This window comes from Ipomoea triloba, chromosome 3, assembly GCF_003576645.1.
Source record: "Ipomoea triloba cultivar NCNSP0323 chromosome 3, ASM357664v1".
Lineage (NCBI taxonomy): Eukaryota > Viridiplantae > Streptophyta > Magnoliopsida > Solanales > Convolvulaceae > Ipomoea > Ipomoea triloba.
In genome coordinates this window covers 15,865,874-15,886,845 of record NC_044918.1, presented here as the reverse complement: position 1 = coordinate 15,886,845, position 20,972 = coordinate 15,865,874, and the positions used below count along the sequence as shown (strand labels likewise).

Here is a 20,972-nt window from a genome sequence, read left to right as displayed (position 1 = left end):
TTTTTTTTTTTTTTTTTTTTTTTTTTTTTTTTTTTTTTTAATAATTTCTTTGCTTGTTATCACATTTGTGCATTTCTCTCTCTCTCTTTTTTTTTTTTTTTTTTTTTTGTAATAGTATATTTAAATCCACCTTTCTTCTCTTGCAGGTAAAAACTTTGGTCAGTAATGCCAAGGGTGGTTGTTCCTTAGGTGTCTCAGGAACTTCTTCAAGCAGTAGTGCTGCCACAAGCAATTCTTTGCCTTCTATCTTTCCTGCTGGCAATGCACCTCCACTTTCACCACGAAGTTCTTCGGGTTCACCTAGAACCGTGAAGCAGAGGGCAGGGCCTTCTAATTTAGGTTCCCCTCTGAAATTAGTGATTGAACCGGTTAAAGAGCTGATACCACAGGTTTAGAAGTGTCTTGTGATTCATTAATCCTTGAGAACTGCTTTTATCTTTTTTAATAAAAAAATATTTACTGTGGTGGCAGTTCTACTTTCAAAATGGCATTCCACCTCCAAATGAATTGAAAGAACGGTGTTTGTTTCGAACCAATCAGATTTTCTATGGTCATATAGATGGAATACCAATGCATGGTAAGATTCTTTTCTTTCCACTTGTGTCTTCAAGTCAACTTTGAAATTTCAGTGAATATAATTCCTCGTCTTTTGAACTATTTTGAGAGTCCTGTATGCAAGGATTACTAGCTGTGGTACTTGTGTTCATGAATATATCATAGAGAAAGATCAACTTCAAACTTGAGTTATTTAAATGGGTTATAGTTTGGATGGCACACTTGTTTGCTCAAAGTGAATTGATGTGAGATACATGTAGACAAGTTTCACTATCAGCTTTGTCATTTATGGATTTTCCATTTTCTTTTGTATGCAACACATGTTGGTAGTACTTTTAGTCCATTTTGTAACCTTTTTTTTTTCTTCATTGGATGCCAGAATTCAAACTATTAACTAAGGAAATATGCAAGATACCATCATTCTTCTCTACTTCTCTTTTTAGAAAGATTGACGTAAGTGGCACTGGGATTTTGACCAGGTAAACTTTGTGTGTCTTAATGTACTTAAGAATTCATTTGTTCTACTGTTCTGTGCTTATGGTTTCTACATCTATTATAATGACCTTGAAAACTTTTTAAAGGCAGGAGGTTTCCTTCTGGTTTCATGTCATGACTTTTATAGACTGGATTTTCCATTCAGTATTGTGTTAAATTACTTGCTCCTTGCTTGTTTTTCCTTCTGCTTTCTCTCATGTTTCTGTTTTCCCCTGGATTATTATTATTTTGGGGTTATAGAGTATTATTTTATTGTTCATTATCTTTAATGTTTTTAAGTGAAAATGTTTCCCTTTGCTTTAAGGGATGCCTTTGTTGATTACTGGATCAATGGTGGTATGTTGACTAAAGATATAGCAACCCAAATATTCTCAATCTTGAAGCAGCCAGATCTCAAGTATCTAACACAGGTTCTTTTTCTAGTTTACAGTCTACCCATCTTACAAAAATCTTTTTGATCTTTTGTTGTGACTGTTAATATATGATTCCATAGACAAATTCAAATGTTTGGCAGATTAACTATAATTCTCTGTTTTATGATGTTTAATTGATCAAATTGACTGTAGGCGGACTTCAAACCAGTGCTTAGAGAACTTTTGGCTACTCATCCAGGGTTGGAATTCTTACACGGTACACCTGAATTTCAAGAAAGATATGGTACATACTTTAGTCCTTTATTTAAAATTTGTAGCCAAATTTGTTTGTGTACCTTTCCATAAGGTGGCTTAAGAGAGTGTTGCAGTGGGATTCCAATACTATCGGGGACTTTTTTTTTTTTTTTTGGGTGTGTTTTTCTAACCTCAATTGTGACTTTGATCTAATTATCATTTTTTTTTCCTGTGTCCTTACGATTATTTTTATTGCTGCCAGCTGAAACTGTTACATACAGAATGTTTTACTACATAAACAGATCGGGTAACGGCCGTCTTAACCTCAGGGAGCTGAAACGTTCAGACCTAATTTCTGCATTGCAACATGCAGATGAAGAAGAAGATATCAACAAGGTCTTGAGGTAAAGATTGCACCATTTTAAAGGGGCCTTAAGTCCCTTGTTTTCCCCCTTTCTATTCTTGTACTCTGTAATCAATACATAGAATTTGTTTGCAAATTCTTTTATTTCCCTTTTTGGGCAATTCCCTTTTCATGCCCAAAAAGGTGGATTAGGAAACTTGTCATGTAAAGTTCTCAAAGTAGCAAATTTCCAATAATTCACTTCCATTGTCTTCTACACTATGTTTATCCTGGAACGGCTGGAAGTTAATTGTGCTGCCTCCTAGTGTAGTCTAATTTGGCAAAAAGAAGAGTTGTATGAGATTTTGGTATACAATGATAAGAAATCAAAGCTCCTTGACTTGTAAAAATATAGGAAATTGATAGTTCTGCAGGAAATGCTTTTGACTTGTTTTCCAGTTGGGAATTTAGATGTACATACTTAACTGGGTCTGGGTGCTATGTGTTCATTTTCTTGATTCTTGCATCCTTTCATGCAGGTACTTCTCCTATGAACACTTCTATGTCATATATTGCAAGTTTTGGGAGCTGGATACAGATCATGATTTTCTCATTGATAAAGAGAACCTTATTAGATATGGTAACCATGCACTTACTTATCGGATTGTTGATAGAATATTTTCTCAGGTTTGTATTGCCACTATAGTGCATTTATTTTTAGTTTTGCCTGCTCTGATAAGGATGGCAAGCTCTTAAAAATAAATCATGTTTGGATACTTTATCAGGTTCCAAGAAAATTCACGAGTAAGGTTGAAGGAAAGATGGGTTATGAAGATTTTGTTTACTTCATATTGGCAGAGGAGGATAAGCCATCTGGGCCTAGTCTTGAGTACTGGTAGGTGTTCATGTTAATGGAAGTGGGTTGTAGCTTCAGTAAAAAGTTAAACCCTTCTTTCTATCCTCTTTGAATCCCCTACAGCGAGCCATTTGACAGATGGCTTGTTTTGCTACTACACTTTGTATTGTATCCTTGAGATTAATGGGTATTCGATGATCATGAAGTTAGAACTATTTTGGAGATTGTCTTGGTCATGAAAAGGGGCATTGAAATCACTATGCGTATATGTGGAATTTTATTATTGTTTTTTTTTTTTTTTCAATTACAAATCTTGATCTGGTGTTGATAATTTTTTATTTTCATAATTTCATGGATCAGGTTCAAGTGTATAGATTTGGATGGAAATGGGATTCTGACAAGGAATGAAATGCAATTTTTTTATGAGGAGCAGCTGCATAGAATGGAATGCATGGCCCAAGAGCCTATACTTTTTGAGGATATTTTGTGCCAAATGATTGACATGATTAATCCAGAGGTGATATTCCATTTGCTTGCTTGAGACTTGAGAATAATTATTATTATCATTATTATTATTATTATTTCTTTTTTTTTTTGTTGTTGTTATTTTGTAAGAAGAGCCTGACACTATGGAGTCCCTATGTATAGCCTCTTGGAATCACTGATATGATGCCTCCTTTTGTGATTTAAATTATTAATTATAAAAAAAAACATTTTTTGTTTTGTTTTGAATGTTTTTGTAATCTTGTGATTCATGCTTGAGGATTAAACATTCTGTTGACATAGTTGTTGACCTTATTTCTTTTTCCAGAATGAGTTATGTACATGATGTTGTTTGAATAATCTGTTTTGGCTTTGGAAAGGTTAGGAATCCAGAAGCTTTGTCATATCTCATAATTCTCCCTCCCCAAGCCCAAATCAAAAAATAAAAAAAGGAGAAGCTTTTGTTTCTAATTACAGTATTTGATTAATATTTGTAAGTTTTCTTCTAACAAATGCATTCTTTATTTGCAGAAAAATGAAGTACTCTTTGTTTTCTTAACACTAATTAATTAGAACAATACAAATCCTTCTCATTAAATTCTCTTAAAAAGATGTCCTGGTTTGTCTCTCTGGTGTACTGCCAACTGTCTAACTTGTGTATCTTGCTGGTGTAATAACAATATGTGAACCCATATTCCTTGTTTGCAGAATGAAAACTTTATTACGTTACATGACTTGAAGGGCAGCAAGCTTTCAGGCAGTGTTTTCAACATTCTTTTTAACCTCAACAAATTCATGGCATTTGAAACTCGTGATCCTTTCCTGATTCGTCAGGTATTAGCAATCAAAAAAATTTCTGTTTTTTTTTTTTGGGGGGGGTGGGGGGGGTGGGGGGAAGTGATAGCATCTGGCATTTCAAATTCCGAGTTTAACTGTTTTTTAACAGGAGCGAGAGAACCCAAATATGACCGAGTGGGATCGGTTTGCACACAGAGAATATATTAGGCTTTCAATGGAGGAAGATGCTGAAGATGCCTCCAATGGAAGTCCTGATATGTGGGATGAATCACTTGAAGCTCCCTTTTAACTTTTTGTTGTTGGATACAAGGTATGAACAGTGTGGTTAGTGGTTACATTCACCAATAAGATCTATATCTATGTAACTAAGAATTCCAGCTTGACATATCTTTCATCTAAAAAAGCTACTAATGAAATATCATTTAAGAAAGAAAGAAGAAAGTTCTTATGTGGCTAATATGTAATACAAGATATATTGAAGGCAGAGAAAATTTTGAAGCACATAAAAAAATCATCTTCTTTATCATAGAGTAATTGTTTTATGTATTACAAAATTTTCTGTTTAGATATGACAGATTGACAGGAAGATATAAGTGGATGCTTGAACACAGTACAGTTGTAATTCAATTAAATACTACTAATTGTAGGTTTTCTGTTTTATAGAATGCAATGTCTCAATTATCATTGAACCTTATTAAGCGCTTTACTAGGAGATTTATGCAAAATCACTTGTGTTATTTTACTTCATGAAGTGTGGTGTGGACAGTGAAATGGAAAATTTGTTTGTTTGTTTGGGTTTTCTTCCCTAAATAATATTTTGATTACATGACAATATTATGCTCTTTCCAACTTTCACCAGGCATACAGAATCATGTTTGGCCTGGCTATTGAACATCAAAGGGCAAATTGTGCACACCAAATCTTCAAGGGGATGACCGGAGATGACTCAATCTGTCAAATTCACAAAAAAAAAAAATTGAAAAAAAAGGTCCCTTGAGATTGAGGGACGATTGATAATTCCTTCTACACAGAACTTGTTTAACCAAGTAAAGTTTCATACTACACAAGCTCCTGGCTTGAATACCGAGTCTCTTGTCAAGTCACGCAAATGGTGTGATTAAACAGAAGCAGAGTCTTGTTCACAGCTTGTAGAACTTTGTTCTTTGTCTAGATGTAAGGAACCACACTTATTACTTGTTCTAGATAGTGCTTCCAAGAATGTTTTTCTTATAAGTGGTTCAGTTTTTCTTTTTTGGTTGGTATATATAGGTTCGCTTTGTTAGGTTGTAAGGTTTCGTCTGTTTTTCACCTTTCTTTTCTTTGCAATTGAGACATTCATAGCAGCCTGAATAGTTGTGGCAGCCATGTGTAATGATATTTTCCATTGCCCAATACTTGGTCATAGTAATCTGTTTCTAATGTAATGGGCATCACCCATAAACTTGTTTGAGAGTTGATAAATATGGCAATCAGGAAGTTCCTTAGTTACTTGATAAACAGGATCCAAACAGAGTTCTTTACTTAATAATGGTTATACTATGGGATTGGATAGATGATCTCATGTTGTAGAGGAAGTGTTCCTTGACCCAATTTTTTGCTTCAAGTTAAATGCAGTTCAACAGCCTTCTCCTACTTAGTTTCTTTTGAAGACTTTCTTGTAGGGGTTTGAAGACCTGGCCGTGGCAATATGTGGCTGGAGTGGACTTATTGAGAAACAGTTTTCCTCCAGGTAGTTCTGTTGATTGGTCAGTATCATTGTCACAATCGACTTTTGTATAATTGTATGACTTGCATTGTGAATGCAACTCAGTTGTGAGTGGGTTTTCTTCTGTGATATTTCATTTGTCAAGTTTCTCTTGTACAAAGAGGCTGATACAATTTCTATTTATTAAATTATATTTTTACCCCTTCTCATGCTTAGTGAATTTAGTTACAAGAGAAAGAAACCAATAATAGTGTTCTAACAATTTCTCACAAGAATCCTTCAAAAAAACAATTTCTCAGAAGAACAAAGTGGGAAGTGAATGCCATGTATTAGCACTTCTTTTTTTTTAAACAAAGTGGAAAGTGAATAAATAATAATGTTGGCACAATTGCTCGCTAATCTACAGAGAAATATAGTTTATCAATGGTTAAATGTAGTATACCATGAAAAGTACGTAGTACTTTTTGGTATCTTATATATACAAAAAAAGTTACTCAATTATAAAAATTTTGAAGTCAAAATTTTACATATAAAATAGAATAGATGAATTGCAAGGAGACCCATGGTGGTGAAGGGTGTCAAAGTAAAAAAAAAAGAAGTTACGGACCATTTAATAAATGTAAAAATTTGTATGAGATAGTCTTACGGGTTCTTTTCCGTCAGACAAGTCGGGACAATATGAAAATGTAATATGTATACGGAAAATTGTAATACTAAGCAGAAATAAATTATTTGTTACTTAAGAGAAAATATTATATTTTTACATTTTAATTTAAAGGTATTACACTTTTCTATAAGTAAACAAAACTTTATTCATGATTCTTATTACATTTTTTTTTTAGTATAAGCACACCTTATCAATAAGGATTTATTGGAGAATAACTCTTTAATAAATTATTATATTAATTATAAGCCTGTAATAAATTTGTAGTTAATACAGAATTTAGACTAGATAATGCTCACTGTATTGTAAATTTGTTCATAAATAAGATAATTACTCCGTGATGGTTATGACCAAAATGGGCAATGAAACATGCCGTTTATAGTTAAGAAATTGTGTATTGTTCGGACACTCCCGTGCTTGTGGTGCTTGGTCTTTGCATCGTGGATTTCCTGACTATATATCAGCGCACCTGTATTATATTTCACTTTCTCGCTCTTCTTCACACACACGGGCAGACAGCACTTGGCTCATCTTCCTCCTTTCAAGGGTTACGCCGCGCTTTTCTCTGTAAATTCTCCTCCTCCGATCTCGAAACATTGGAAAAATTCGATCAATCATTTGAGCTCTCACAAGGTGTACAATTCATTTGATTCGGGGAATCCCAAAGATCTCCGTGAATTGAAGCGTTTTGGTATCCCCTCATGCTCTGCCCGGAAGTACGCAGTGCTGTTTGAATTGAAGTCACTTTGATGTGAGGAGAGGTGTTTCGGCTCCTTTTTAGGGTTTGCTAGATGTTAGAGGGAGAGCTCGAAGATCTAAGCATTGGTTTGAGTTGAGATTCTGATTCGTAGAGAGGTCGTGATGGATTTGGATTTTAATGGTGACGTAGCCAGTCTTGACGCTGAGCTCCTGCAGCTCCCGGAGGTGTCTCCATTGGCCATCAAAGCCAATTCGTATGTTGCCGAGAAGCTCTTTGATCAATGGCTGTCGCTTCCTGATACCGCATCCTTGGTATTCTATCCGCTCTTATTTTTTGTACTACTGTTCTCTTTAATCAATGCCTCTGTTAAGAATTTATCCTCATGAATGTGTTTGTGCTTGTTCTTATATCGGGTCAGCCCACACAATTATTATTAGTGAAAACAGTAGGTGTAGCATTAAGTGGAGTTAACATCTCAAAGTATGAACTGTTATCACCAAAGGTGGCCACCAGGAGGAAGGTGAAAATGAAATAAGGGCTTCACCTTGTCATGTGCCTCCTTCAGGCTAGCAGTTATATCTTCTGTGCTTTCTTATACATTTTTGCTTTCTGCTGAACAAGCAAACACCTGAAAGGATGCATTAGTTAAAAAAATATAAAAATCTAACACTAAAGATAGAACACAGGTTGAGTGATTAGGAGTAAGGAACAGTGCCCTGCAACAAATGTTTATTGATATTTGAGGTGATTAATGAAATTATTGTAGTTTTCAAATTTTAATTGTAGTGACCTTTGCTTGAGCTGATTTTCAATACCTAAACTGACTTTTCACATGTGCTGCTGCCTGCTTTTGGGTTTGGTCTTTGAATTCCAGATTAGATTTTCACTCCGGGGTTTAGGAAGGTATCTAGTTCTTAACTGGTGGGCACACTTGGGAGACCTGATATCCATTTGACCATTCCATATAGTGCTCTAACATTGGAGATCTGATGTAGATCAAATATGATGCATATAGTTGCATGTGGTTTTGTGAGCAATTGAGGAGTTGATTGGAGTGGTTGCATTGAAGGCTCATTGGAGTTGCTTCCTTATCTTAGTAGGACTTTGTCAAACAAATCAAAGACCATCAATTTTATTTTATTTTATTTTTTTCCATGAGATAAGCATGTTTCACATGCATTGAGTATCATTTGTCGGATGGAAGAAAGTAGTAGTTTTTATCTCTTTTGGACCATCCTTTGATATTTGGGTGATGCAATGGAGTNGGGGGGAAGTGATAGCATCTGGCATTTCAAATTCCGAGTTTAACTGTTTTTTAACAGGAGCGAGAGAACCCAAATATGACCGAGTGGGATCGGTTTGCACACAGAGAATATATTAGGCTTTCAATGGAGGAAGATGCTGAAGATGCCTCCAATGGAAGTCCTGATATGTGGGATGAATCACTTGAAGCTCCCTTTTAACTTTTTGTTGTTGGATACAAGGTATGAACAGTGTGGTTAGTGGTTACATTCACCAATAAGATCTATATCTATGTAACTAAGAATTCCAGCTTGACATATCTTTCATCTAAAAAAGCTACTAATGAAATATCATTTAAGAAAGAAAGAAGAAAGTTCTTATGTGGCTAATATGTAATACAAGATATATTGAAGGCAGAGAAAATTTTGAAGCACATAAAAAAATCATCTTCTTTATCATAGAGTAATTGTTTTATGTATTACAAAATTTTCTGTTTAGATATGACAGATTGACAGGAAGATATAAGTGGATGCTTGAACACAGTACAGTTGTAATTCAATTAAATACTACTAATTGTAGGTTTTCTGTTTTATAGAATGCAATGTCTCAATTATCATTGAACCTTATTAAGCGCTTTACTAGGAGATTTATGCAAAATCACTTGTGTTATTTTACTTCATGAAGTGTGGTGTGGACAGTGAAATGGAAAATTTGTTTGTTTGTTTGGGTTTTCTTCCCTAAATAATATTTTGATTACATGACAATATTATGCTCTTTCCAACTTTCACCAGGCATACAGAATCATGTTTGGCCTGGCTATTGAACATCAAAGGGCAAATTGTGCACACCAAATCTTCAAGGGGATGACCGGAGATGACTCAATCTGTCAAATTCACAAAAAAAAAAAATTGAAAAAAAAGGTCCCTTGAGATTGAGGGACGATTGATAATTCCTTCTACACAGAACTTGTTTAACCAAGTAAAGTTTCATACTACACAAGCTCCTGGCTTGAATACCGAGTCTCTTGTCAAGTCACGCAAATGGTGTGATTAAACAGAAGCAGAGTCTTGTTCACAGCTTGTAGAACTTTGTTCTTTGTCTAGATGTAAGGAACCACACTTATTACTTGTTCTAGATAGTGCTTCCAAGAATGTTTTTCTTATAAGTGGTTCAGTTTTTCTTTTTTGGTTGGTATATATAGGTTCGCTTTGTTAGGTTGTAAGGTTTCGTCTGTTTTTCACCTTTCTTTTCTTTGCAATTGAGACATTCATAGCAGCCTGAATAGTTGTGGCAGCCATGTGTAATGATATTTTCCATTGCCCAATACTTGGTCATAGTAATCTGTTTCTAATGTAATGGGCATCACCCATAAACTTGTTTGAGAGTTGATAAATATGGCAATCAGGAAGTTCCTTAGTTACTTGATAAACAGGATCCAAACAGAGTTCTTTACTTAATAATGGTTATACTATGGGATTGGATAGATGATCTCATGTTGTAGAGGAAGTGTTCCTTGACCCAATTTTTTGCTTCAAGTTAAATGCAGTTCAACAGCCTTCTCCTACTTAGTTTCTTTTGAAGACTTTCTTGTAGGGGTTTGAAGACCTGGCCGTGGCAATATGTGGCTGGAGTGGACTTATTGAGAAACAGTTTTCCTCCAGGTAGTTCTGTTGATTGGTCAGTATCATTGTCACAATCGACTTTTGTATAATTGTATGACTTGCATTGTGAATGCAACTCAGTTGTGAGTGGGTTTTCTTCTGTGATATTTCATTTGTCAAGTTTCTCTTGTACAAAGAGGCTGATACAATTTCTATTTATTAAATTATATTTTTACCCCTTCTCATGCTTAGTGAATTTAGTTACAAGAGAAAGAAACCAATAATAGTGTTCTAACAATTTCTCACAAGAATCCTTCAAAAAAACAATTTCTCAGAAGAACAAAGTGGGAAGTGAATGCCATGTATTAGCACTTCTTTTTTTTTAAACAAAGTGGAAAGTGAATAAATAATAATGTTGGCACAATTGCTCGCTAATCTACAGAGAAATATAGTTTATCAATGGTTAAATGTAGTATACCATGAAAAGTACGTAGTACTTTTTGGTATCTTATATATACAAAAAAAGTTACTCAATTATAAAAATTTTGAAGTCAAAATTTTACATATAAAATAGAATAGATGAATTGCAAGGAGACCCATGGTGGTGAAGGGTGTCAAAGTAAAAAAAAAAGAAGTTACGGACCATTTAATAAATGTAAAAATTTGTATGAGATAGTCTTACGGGTTCTTTTCCGTCAGACAAGTCGGGACAATATGAAAATGTAATATGTATACGGAAAATTGTAATACTAAGCAGAAATAAATTATTTGTTACTTAAGAGAAAATATTATATTTTTACATTTTAATTTAAAGGTATTACACTTTTCTATAAGTAAACAAAACTTTATTCATGATTCTTATTACATTTTTTTTTTAGTATAAGCACACCTTATCAATAAGGATTTATTGGAGAATAACTCTTTAATAAATTATTATATTAATTATAAGCCTGTAATAAATTTGTAGTTAATACAGAATTTAGACTAGATAATGCTCACTGTATTGTAAATTTGTTCATAAATAAGATAATTACTCCGTGATGGTTATGACCAAAATGGGCAATGAAACATGCCGTTTATAGTTAAGAAATTGTGTATTGTTCGGACACTCCCGTGCTTGTGGTGCTTGGTCTTTGCATCGTGGATTTCCTGACTATATATCAGCGCACCTGTATTATATTTCACTTTCTCGCTCTTCTTCACACACACGGGCAGACAGCACTTGGCTCATCTTCCTCCTTTCAAGGGTTACGCCGCGCTTTTCTCTGTAAATTCTCCTCCTCCGATCTCGAAACATTGGAAAAATTCGATCAATCATTTGAGCTCTCACAAGGTGTACAATTCATTTGATTCGGGGAATCCCAAAGATCTCCGTGAATTGAAGCGTTTTGGTATCCCCTCATGCTCTGCCCGGAAGTACGCAGTGCTGTTTGAATTGAAGTCACTTTGATGTGAGGAGAGGTGTTTCGGCTCCTTTTTAGGGTTTGCTAGATGTTAGAGGGAGAGCTCGAAGATCTAAGCATTGGTTTGAGTTGAGATTCTGATTCGTAGAGAGGTCGTGATGGATTTGGATTTTAATGGTGACGTAGCCAGTCTTGACGCTGAGCTCCTGCAGCTCCCGGAGGTGTCTCCATTGGCCATCAAAGCCAATTCGTATGTTGCCGAGAAGCTCTTTGATCAATGGCTGTCGCTTCCTGATACCGCATCCTTGGTATTCTATCCGCTCTTATTTTTTGTACTACTGTTCTCTTTAATCAATGCCTCTGTTAAGAATTTATCCTCATGAATGTGTTTGTGCTTGTTCTTATATCGGGTCAGCCCACACAATTATTATTAGTGAAAACAGTAGGTGTAGCATTAAGTGGAGTTAACATCTCAAAGTATGAACTGTTATCACCAAAGGTGGCCACCAGGAGGAAGGTGAAAATGAAATAAGGGCTTCACCTTGTCATGTGCCTCCTTCAGGCTAGCAGTTATATCTTCTGTGCTTTCTTATACATTTTTGCTTTCTGCTGAACAAGCAAACACCTGAAAGGATGCATTAGTTAAAAAAATATAAAAATCTAACACTAAAGATAGAACACAGGTTGAGTGATTAGGAGTAAGGAACAGTGCCCTGCAACAAATGTTTATTGATATTTGAGGTGATTAATGAAATTATTGTAGTTTTCAAATTTTAATTGTAGTGACCTTTGCTTGAGCTGATTTTCAATACCTAAACTGACTTTTCACATGTGCTGCTGCCTGCTTTTGGGTTTGGTCTTTGAATTCCAGATTAGATTTTCACTCCGGGGTTTAGGAAGGTATCTAGTTCTTAACTGGTGGGCACACTTGGGAGACCTGATATCCATTTGACCATTCCATATAGTGCTCTAACATTGGAGATCTGATGTAGATCAAATATGATGCATATAGTTGCATGTGGTTTTGTGAGCAATTGAGGAGTTGATTGGAGTGGTTGCATTGAAGGCTCATTGGAGTTGCTTCCTTATCTTAGTAGGACTTTGTCAAACAAATCAAAGACCATCAATTTTATTTTATTTTATTTTTTTCCATGAGATAAGCATGTTTCACATGCATTGAGTATCATTTGTCGGATGGAAGAAAGTAGTAGTTTTTATCTCTTTTGGACCATCCTTTGATATTTGGGTGATGCAATGGAGTCAGTCTTGGTGATGATGTGTGGTATTCAGATGCTTGCAAGAATTTAAATCATAGCACACTTGAGTACTTGACGTCCTATTACTATTTGAAACAGTATGCTCTTGATATCTTAATCCTGATATCATATGCCCACATTGTAATCAGTTTGAAATAATAGAGTGAAGAATAATTTTCTTTTTGATTGAAAAAGGAAATAGGAAAAGAGATAATCTTACAGAGGAAAAGTTCTCAGAACGTATCAAATGCTGAAGTCAGAGGAAATAAAGATAGAATACCAAATACCCTTCTCTCAACAACTACAGATGCAACATTCTAGTCTGTTTTTATGTATTCAAAATGACAAGGTGTTAGCTGCAGTATGTTTGCGATACTATTCCCCGTCCTAATCTGCCTACCACATTTACTAGTTATGGATCAAACAAATTCTTCTTTGATCAATTTACCCCTTTAATACTTTTTAAATTATTTTAAAATTTGACTTTTCTGTTCAATAGAATTCTTTATGTAGTTGCTGAATCAATAAATTTTATTTCTTAAACATTAAATTACATAGTATAAAAATTTGAGTAAAAAGTAGGTTTTGTCAAACCTCATTATTTGAACTGGAGAAAAAATTTGGATGGACAGACTATAGAGCATTAGATTATTCTAGGCAAGTAGGCATGCCTGCCTGTATTGCTCATGAATTTGAGTTTAGAGCTGGATTTTAGGATTCTTCTCTTCATATCTGTTCACACTTTTTTCCAGCCAAAGCTTGGATTTGGATACAAGCATTATAATTTATTTTCACTCATGCTATACTAAATGGTGCTCAAGATGTGGATTTTAGGTAGTATTTTGAAATCCATGATTCAAGTATATGCTGAAATTTGACATGTGTGACCTTCACTTCTGATTCTAGAAGAAATTCTATTGTGCTCTTTATTTCTTGTCTGTCATTTTGTGGACCTCTCTTGTAATAATGTACTTAGATCCAATTCTTCCTTATGCAGGTAAAAAATTTGGTTTCTAATGCCAAGGCTGGTGGTACCTTAAATGTCTCAGGAACTTCTTCAAGCAGTAGTTCTGCCACAAGCAATTCTTTGCCTTCTATGTTTCCTGCTGGAAGTGCACCTCCACTTTCCCCAAGGAGTTCATCAGGTTCACCTAGAATCATGAAGCAGAGGGCAGGGCCTTCTCAATTAGGTTCTCCTCTGAAATTAGTGAATCAACCAGTTAAAGAGCTGATACCACAGGTTTGGAATTGTCTTGTGATTCATTAGCTCTTTGGAGCTGCTGTTGTCTTATTTATTTATTTATTTTAATTATATATATAATGATAAATACTTCTTGTTGTGGCTATTAGATCGAGTGTCATTTTTTATTTTATTTCATTTGATGAAAAAACTCCCTGTGGTTGCAGTTCTACTTTCAAAATGGCCGTCCACCTCCAAATGAATTGAAAGAACGGTCTTTATTTAGAATCAATCAGTTTTTCTACGGTCACGCGGACGGAATACAAATGCATGGTGAGGTTCTTTTTTTCTGCCATAGTTATTTACAAGTGAGCTTGCAAATTTTGGTGAATATACTATGCTGTCTTAAACTATTTGGTTCACCCCAATAAATCTGATTATTAAAAATTTATGCCACTGTGCAAAAATTCGGACATTGGGGTACTCAGATTATAATTCATGATATATCTTAGTAAAAGATCAACTTTGAATTTCAATTATTTAATATGGCCTATGGTTTGGGTTGGCACAATTGTGTGCTTAAAGTTAATTGATAATTTGATATGAGATACGGTACAGAGAAGTTTCACTATCTATTCTGTTATTTGTGCATTTTCCATTTTCATTATATGTGTCACATGTGGGAAGTACTGTTACTCCATATTCTTACTCTTATACTCATTGGATGTCAGAATTCAAACTGATAACTAAGGAAATATGCAAGCTACCATCATTTTTCTCCACTGCTCTTTTTAGGAAGATTGATGTTAACGGCACAGGGAATGTGACCAGGTAAATGTTGTCATAGTTTATTTTGACAATCAATTTGATCTCTAAACTCCTGCTTATACCTTTGACATCTATTGTAATGACCACGAAAACCCTACAAGGGGGGTTTCCTTTCTTGGTTGGATTCCCTGTTATATTGTTATGTCTGTTATAGACTGGATCCCCCCTTAAAGCGTGTATGCTGACTTGATCACTATTAGTATGGAGTACTGGAATAGTATATTACTTAAAATTTCTTTATACTTGATTTCCCTACTTCTTTCTAGTTTCTTTCTTCTTTCTGCTTTCCTCTGGGTTTTCCCTGTTCATTTTGTTTCTTGTTCCAAGTGAAGTCATTTTCCTTTCCCCTTAATTTCAGGGATGCCTTTGTTGATTATTGGATCAATGACAGTATGCTGACTAAAGATATAGCGACCCAAGTATTCACAATCTTGAAGCAGCCAGATCTTAAGTATCTGACACAGGTCGTTTTTTAAAATTTGCCTTTAAATTAAATGTCACTGCACAATTTATTTGCTTTTTTCCAGTCAATATATCTTAACACCAAAAAAAAAAAAAAGAGGATCTGTTAATGTGACTGTCAAAGAAAACAATTTGCATGCAAATTCAAATATTTAGCTGATGAACTATAACACTCTTTGTTATGACGATATCTTTCAACCAACTTTACTGTAGGAGGACTTCAAACCTGTACTTAGAGAACTTTTGGCAACTCATCCAGGACTGGAGTTCTTACAAAGTACACCTGAATTTCAAGAAAGATATGGTACCATCTTGATGATATCTGTTCTGGTTTCTCTTTCTCTGATAATCTTTTAACAGTGATTCTGTTCTCTTGTTAAATTAAGGATATTTCCTAAACCATATTAATTCTGCCAGTCTAATTCTGTGAAATCAAAAGTAGTTCCAGAGAATCCTTATGTAGTTTGATGATATAATTTTCTAATTTGTAGTTGTGTCCTTGTAGTTGCCCCTTCTAGGATGTCTCTGATAATATTAGAACTACACATAGAAGATAAGCATTGCACGTATACAAGAATTATATATATATATAATTATATATATAAATAAATTGGGTAATGATCCAATTTTTTATGCTTACCAATTAAAAGCAAACAACAAAGTACTCTCTACTCTCTAGTAATGACTGGCTCTACTTACATGTCAAAAAGGTAAAATAAATAAAAACTTAAATTGTTACTTTTTACCTTTATTGTGTATTAATCAAATAGTCATTTTTTGCTTCATTTTGACATTTATTTTTATTTCTTCCAGCTGAAACTGTTATATACAGAATCTTTTACTACGTAAACAGATCGGGTAACCGCTGTCTTACCCTCAGGGAGCTGAAACATTCAGACCTAATTACTGCATTGCAACATGCAGATGAAGAAGAGGATATCAACAAGGTCTTGAGGTGAAGATTGTTCCAATTTTAAGGGGCTTTAGGCAAACATAAAATCTTTTTGCAGATTGTTTTGGATTTGTTCCCTCCAACACCCGAATACCCCTGAATAAATATTTAGATATATACACGATAGAGAGAGAGAGAGAGAGAGAGAGAGACGAAGGGAGGGTGTGCTTTTTTTTTTTTTTTACCCTTATCATAATTTTATAATCACGCCCTAAAAGAGTGTGGGTTAATACCACATTAAGTTCTGAAAGTCTGATAGATCGTGTTTCTAAGGTAAAACTCAATTCTGCTGCCACCTAGTCTGATAGATCGTGTTTTTTGAATGCAAAAATACATACTTGGAAATTTGTTAGGCTTGTATTATCTTTAAAAAAAAAATGAAAAAAGGAATTGCACGCTTTGGAGTTACTAACGTAACTAGGTAGCCTGAGATAATTTTCTTGATATTTATCTTTGATGCAGGTACCTTTCCTATGAACACTTTTATGTGATATATTGCAAATTTTGGGAGCTGGATACAGATCATGACTTCTTAATTGATAAAGAGAATGTTATAAGATATGGTAACCATGCACTTACTTATCGGATTGTTGATAGAATATTTTCTCAGGTTTGTATCTCGACTGTAATGCTTTTTTTTTTTTTTTTTTCTGATGATGATGACAAAGATCTTATAAATTAATTTATATTTGGTTATCTATAAGGTCCCCAGAAAGTTCACTAGTAAGGTTGAAGGAAAGATGGGTTATGAAGATTTTGTTTACTTCATATTGGCAGAGGAGGATAAGTCATCTGAGCCTAGTCTTGAATACTGGTATGGTTCATTGAAATTCTTGCTACTTCAAGGAAAAGTTGGCCCTAGTTTCCTTCCTCTTTGAATCCCATGCAGTGAGGATATTTATATTTTACCACTAAATTTTGTATTACATTGTTAAGATTGGTATGGCGATCATGAGGTTAGAATTAGTCTGAAGATTATTACTAATAAAAAATGGATTATTTTAAGGTTGGAGAATTGAATTGAACTGTATATTCCTGCAAGTCAATCTTGAAACTTAAATTGCATCAAATTGCTTCAATTTTCTTTTATGTTTCCTCATAGTGAGATGGATTAGGTTAGAGGGCATAGATGGAGTTTCTCATCATGTTTCTATTCTTTATGGCTAGTGTGCAAGTACTCCTTTGAAACCCTTTTTCCACATACCAGAGAACTAAATGAAGATATGAAGGCACATGGTTAGAAAAGTATTCCCTCTGTCCATAAAAAAATGTCCTCCTTACTATATTGGGATGCCCATTATCACCAATTGAGGTGGTTTGGCAATTTTTTAAATTATGCGCTTTGTCCATTATCTTCAGTGAGTTCTCTGTTTGGTCATTTAGCCTAGATATGATTTGGAAGTGTGAGATCTTTCAATCCCTTTCATGTGCATTAATCCTAATTATCCTATATTATGCTTTAGGTGAACTTTAATCTTTGGGAGTTTACACTGAAATATTATTTTTGGGGAACTCTATGTAACTACGGAGTAACATATATTGACTAATTTGTTATTATCTGGATCAGGTTCAAGTGCATAGATTTGGATGGAAATGGTGTTCTGACAAGGAATGAAATGCAATTCTTTTACGAGGAGCAGTTGCATAGAATGGAATGCATGGCCCAAGAGCCGGTACTTTTTGAGGATATTTTGTGCCAGATAGTTGACATGATCCATCCAGAGGTAATATTCCATTTGCTCCTTATTCTTCTTCTTCTTCTTCTTTTTTTTGGAGAGTTCATGTGTTTGAGGATCTAGTGTTAGTGCATATGAAGTTATGGAGCTCTTAAGAGCTCTATGCAAATTTGGCCGTATGTAAAGCCTTTTATAACTTGTAAGCACCATATTGAATTGGTGTCTTATTTTTGTGAATAATTAATTATTAATCATGGAGTATAAAATATTCCATTTTATTTTCCTTCCTATTTTACGTGCTTTTGTCTTGTGATCCCTGCCTAGACAAACTTTTTGAAAGTATAAAGCTTTGGCCTTTGTTATAATCATGGAGTATAACATGAATTTCTTTTATGATGTTATAATAGTTTGTTTTGGCTTTGGAAAGAATAGATATTTATAGAAAAATGAAGATTTATGTTCCTTATTCGCAGGATGAAAGCTATATTACAATACGTGACTTGAAGGGAAGCAAACTATCAGGAAGTGTTTTCAACATTCTTTTTAATCTCAATAAATTTATGGCATTTGAAACTCGTGATCCTTTCCTAATTCGTCAGGTATTAGCAATCAAATGCTTTACTGCCTTTTGTGGAGTGCTAGAATATCTTGTATTTCAAATTCCAAGTTTAAGTCAGCTTTTTCTTCTTTTTTTCCTCTCCTTTTCTACAGGAGCGTGAGAACCCACACTTGACTGAGTGGGATCGATTTGCACACAGAGAATATATTAGGCTTTCAATGGAGGAGGATGCTGAAGATGCCTCCAATGGAAGTGCTGATGTCTGGGATGAATCACTTGAAGCTCCGTTTTGACATTTGGTTGTTAGATACAAGAAAGGTGCGAACAGTATGGTCAGATGCATTATTGAAATTGGTATCTATGCAATTAAGCATTCCAGCTTGTCTTTCATATTTGAACTAAAAACTGCCACATTTTAATATCTTTGGAGTTTCTAAGGTGCCAAACTCCCAAAAAGAAAACTATGCCCAAGGAAATAGTTAAAGCTAGAAAAAGAGGGGTTGGGGGTGGGGGAGAAAGAAAGAAAGAAAGAAATAAATAAATAAATAAAAGGGCATAATTGCTGCTTGTTGGGGTGTGACACTAGAAAATTCCTTATATGAATGCAAGAAATGTTTTATAGCTAAGTTAATTGTGTTATGGATCACACAATGTTGTGATCTAATGGTAAAATAGAGGTGGATACTTGAATACTATGCTATTATAATACATGTAAATATTATTAAGATTATTATGATGTTTCTACGAAGTACAATAAGTTTCAAACTTTGCCTAGCCTAGCTCTTATTGGGAATTTCATGCAGATATATTTATACCATTTGACTCCATGACATGCAGTGTGGAATGCAAAAAATTGTGTTATCTTGGATATGTTGATTGCGCATCAGTCATTCCACTCTTCTTTCACCAGGTGATCATACTGAAGCTTATTCGGCCTGGCTATGGAACAGCCATGGACAATTTTGCGCAGCATATCATCAAGTTGGATCATTTGATCTGTCACATTCACAAAAATATATCTCTTGAGATTGCGGGGCGGCTGGTTATTTATCTTTATCTGCACAGATGTCGTGCCAACTGAGTAAAAAGTTCCATGCAAATGAGGAGGCTTCTGATTTTGAATAGCAAGTGTCTTGGCAAGTTACAATTATGGCGATTAAGCAGAATTACATTCTGGCTGTTCACAATTTGTAGAACTCTGTTTTTTTACTCGATTAGTCGTACGGGTACGTTACTATTTCCTACTACCGAATTTGTTATTTGTTTCAGGGAAACATTGTATGTTTTTATTGAAAGGGGTTCAGCATATTAGGTGCCAAGTTTCAGATGTTTTTTCCAGACAGTTAGTATCCTGCAATATACTCGTATAGACCCAATAGTACATTGTGACATGTGATGACTTTATGAGTTTATGTAATGGATTATTTTTGTGTTGTTCAATATTTAGTTACAAATAATCTGTGCTTTGATTAATGTATATGATGGATGTATACAGCAACTTAGGCTATTTTTTGGATAATAGGGAGGGGGGACCCCCAAAACCAGGTTAGTACCCAGTTCTCATAGTGCTCCCGAAGCCAAAGGCTTCAAACCCATCATTTTACAGAACTTCTCTTGGGGTACCCAGTTCGCATGATGTGATCATTCTCACGATCATAGTAGGCCAGTGCAGAAAGTGTACTTTCTGGGAGTTCTCCATCAGGAATCGAACCTAATATAAGAGGTTTGACCAAAATCCCCTTGTCTTTCCAGAAAAAACGTGTCATGTCCATTCTTAATTAATTGTTTTCCTGAGACCAAAGCAGAAGAGAGAAAACGCAGTAAATGGTCCCACATTCCGACATTAAAACCGACCAACTGAAACAGAGGCAAAACGTTCCAGATATCTCAGACGTGGGTCTCCCACTGATATATCACCACCGTATAAAATATAAATAAGGCAAAAGGGTCAAATAAGCACATGTACTACTATTGATTATTCATCTAGCACTATGAATTAAAATATGGTCCATTTAGGCTATTATACTCCTAATTATTTTCCATCTAGCATTTTTAGCCTATTTCTAACAAGTAACCCATCTAATTTGATGACATGGAAAAATAAAATAATAAAAAATGATGACATGTTATTTATATGGATGCTTTGGATGATTTCTATCCTATTTCATTAATGAAGAAATTAATTTCTTGAAATGAAATAGGGTAGAAATCAAAGTTGCTATATAAAGTTTTAATTACAGTGTACTGCACTACTGTGTATGTAAAGCGGGGTATTCAGTGTCCTTCGGCAATTAAATTCCATGAAAATCGATATATGAAAATTAAATTATTTTTTATAATAACTTAAGATATTGTATTGGGTAAATTTTATTTTTTTAAAATAAAATTTAATTTTTCATATATCGATTATCATGGAATCTCATTGCCGAACGACATCGAATACCCCGCTATACATACGTAGTACACTGTAGTTGAAACTTTATATAACAACTTTGATTTCTACCATATTTCATTGCAAGAAATAATCTAAAAATACCATATCTTAAGTTATTCAATTATCCAAAAATCCAAAAGATTAATTTATTTTTAAAATAAAATAAAATGTA

The 20,972-nt window shown here is 34.4% G+C and overlaps 2 protein-coding genes and 2 long non-coding RNA genes across 6 annotated transcripts in view; all 4 read left to right on the top strand.

The window, feature by feature from the left end:
* The window catches only part of LOC116013797 (serine/threonine protein phosphatase 2A regulatory subunit B''beta-like), a 7,815-nt gene extending 2,180 nt beyond the window's left edge, over positions 1-5,635 (top strand). Inside the window, exons 2-13 of the mRNA XM_031253726.1 lie at positions 147-389; positions 472-577; positions 935-1,034; positions 1,355-1,460; positions 1,617-1,707; positions 1,921-2,062; positions 2,541-2,688; positions 2,787-2,896; positions 3,218-3,374; positions 4,049-4,174; positions 4,287-4,448; positions 4,998-5,635. Coding sequence (XP_031109586.1) covers positions 147-389; positions 472-577; positions 935-1,034; positions 1,355-1,460; positions 1,617-1,707; positions 1,921-2,062; positions 2,541-2,688; positions 2,787-2,896; positions 3,218-3,374; positions 4,049-4,174; positions 4,287-4,427 — 1,470 coding nt within the window. The 3' untranslated portion in view covers positions 4,428-4,448; positions 4,998-5,635. The remainder of the gene's footprint in view (positions 1-146; positions 390-471; positions 578-934; positions 1,035-1,354; positions 1,461-1,616; positions 1,708-1,920; positions 2,063-2,540; positions 2,689-2,786; positions 2,897-3,217; positions 3,375-4,048; positions 4,175-4,286; positions 4,449-4,997) is intronic.
* A 1,278-nt stretch (positions 5,636-6,913) lies between these two features.
* LOC116014064 lies at positions 6,914-8,300 on the top strand. Its single transcript, XR_004097339.1, has 2 exons — positions 6,914-7,518; positions 8,082-8,300. It is a non-coding gene; the product is annotated as an uncharacterized LOC116014064 (long non-coding RNA).
* Positions 8,301-8,532: 232 nt separating this feature from the next.
* Positions 8,533-9,878, top strand: LOC116013854. The gene is made up of 2 exons (XR_004097294.1): positions 8,533-8,691; positions 9,241-9,878. It is a non-coding gene; the product is annotated as an uncharacterized LOC116013854 (long non-coding RNA).
* Positions 9,879-11,175: 1,297 nt separating this feature from the next.
* Positions 11,176-19,806, top strand: LOC116013391 (serine/threonine protein phosphatase 2A regulatory subunit B''beta-like). 3 transcript variants are annotated; one of them, XM_031253116.1, is made up of 13 exons: positions 11,176-11,761; positions 13,707-13,949; positions 14,117-14,222; positions 14,621-14,720; positions 15,076-15,181; positions 15,393-15,483; positions 15,993-16,134; positions 16,594-16,741; positions 16,836-16,945; positions 17,699-17,855; positions 18,281-18,406; positions 18,519-18,684; positions 19,170-19,806. In XM_031253116.1, the coding sequence occupies exons 1-12, from the start codon at positions 11,612-11,614 to the stop codon at positions 18,657-18,659; spliced, it is 1,620 nt and encodes a 539-aa protein (XP_031108976.1). In that variant the 5' UTR covers positions 11,176-11,611; the 3' UTR covers positions 18,660-18,684; positions 19,170-19,806. The 3 variants fall into 3 exon arrangements, with proteins under 3 accessions (XP_031108976.1, XP_031108977.1, XP_031108975.1); XM_031253117.1 differs by having other exon boundaries at positions 11,177-11,761; positions 19,277-19,806; XM_031253115.1 differs by having other exon boundaries at positions 11,177-11,761; positions 19,204-19,806.
* The last annotated feature ends 1,166 nt before the right edge of the window (positions 19,807-20,972 follow it).

Bases quoted from the DNA above. Each gene is read 5' to 3' on its own strand.
- LOC116013391 (XM_031253116.1), top strand. From the start codon at position 11,612: ATGGATTTGGATTTTAATGGTGACGTAGCCAGTCTTGACGCTGAGCTC. The intron at 15,182-15,392 runs GTCGTTTTTTAA...ACTTTACTGTAG, and splicing joins ATCTTAAGTATCTGACACAG to GAGGACTTCAAACCTGTACT. The intron at 18,407-18,518 runs GTATTAGCAATC...CCTTTTCTACAG, and splicing joins ATCCTTTCCTAATTCGTCAG to GAGCGTGAGAACCCACACTT.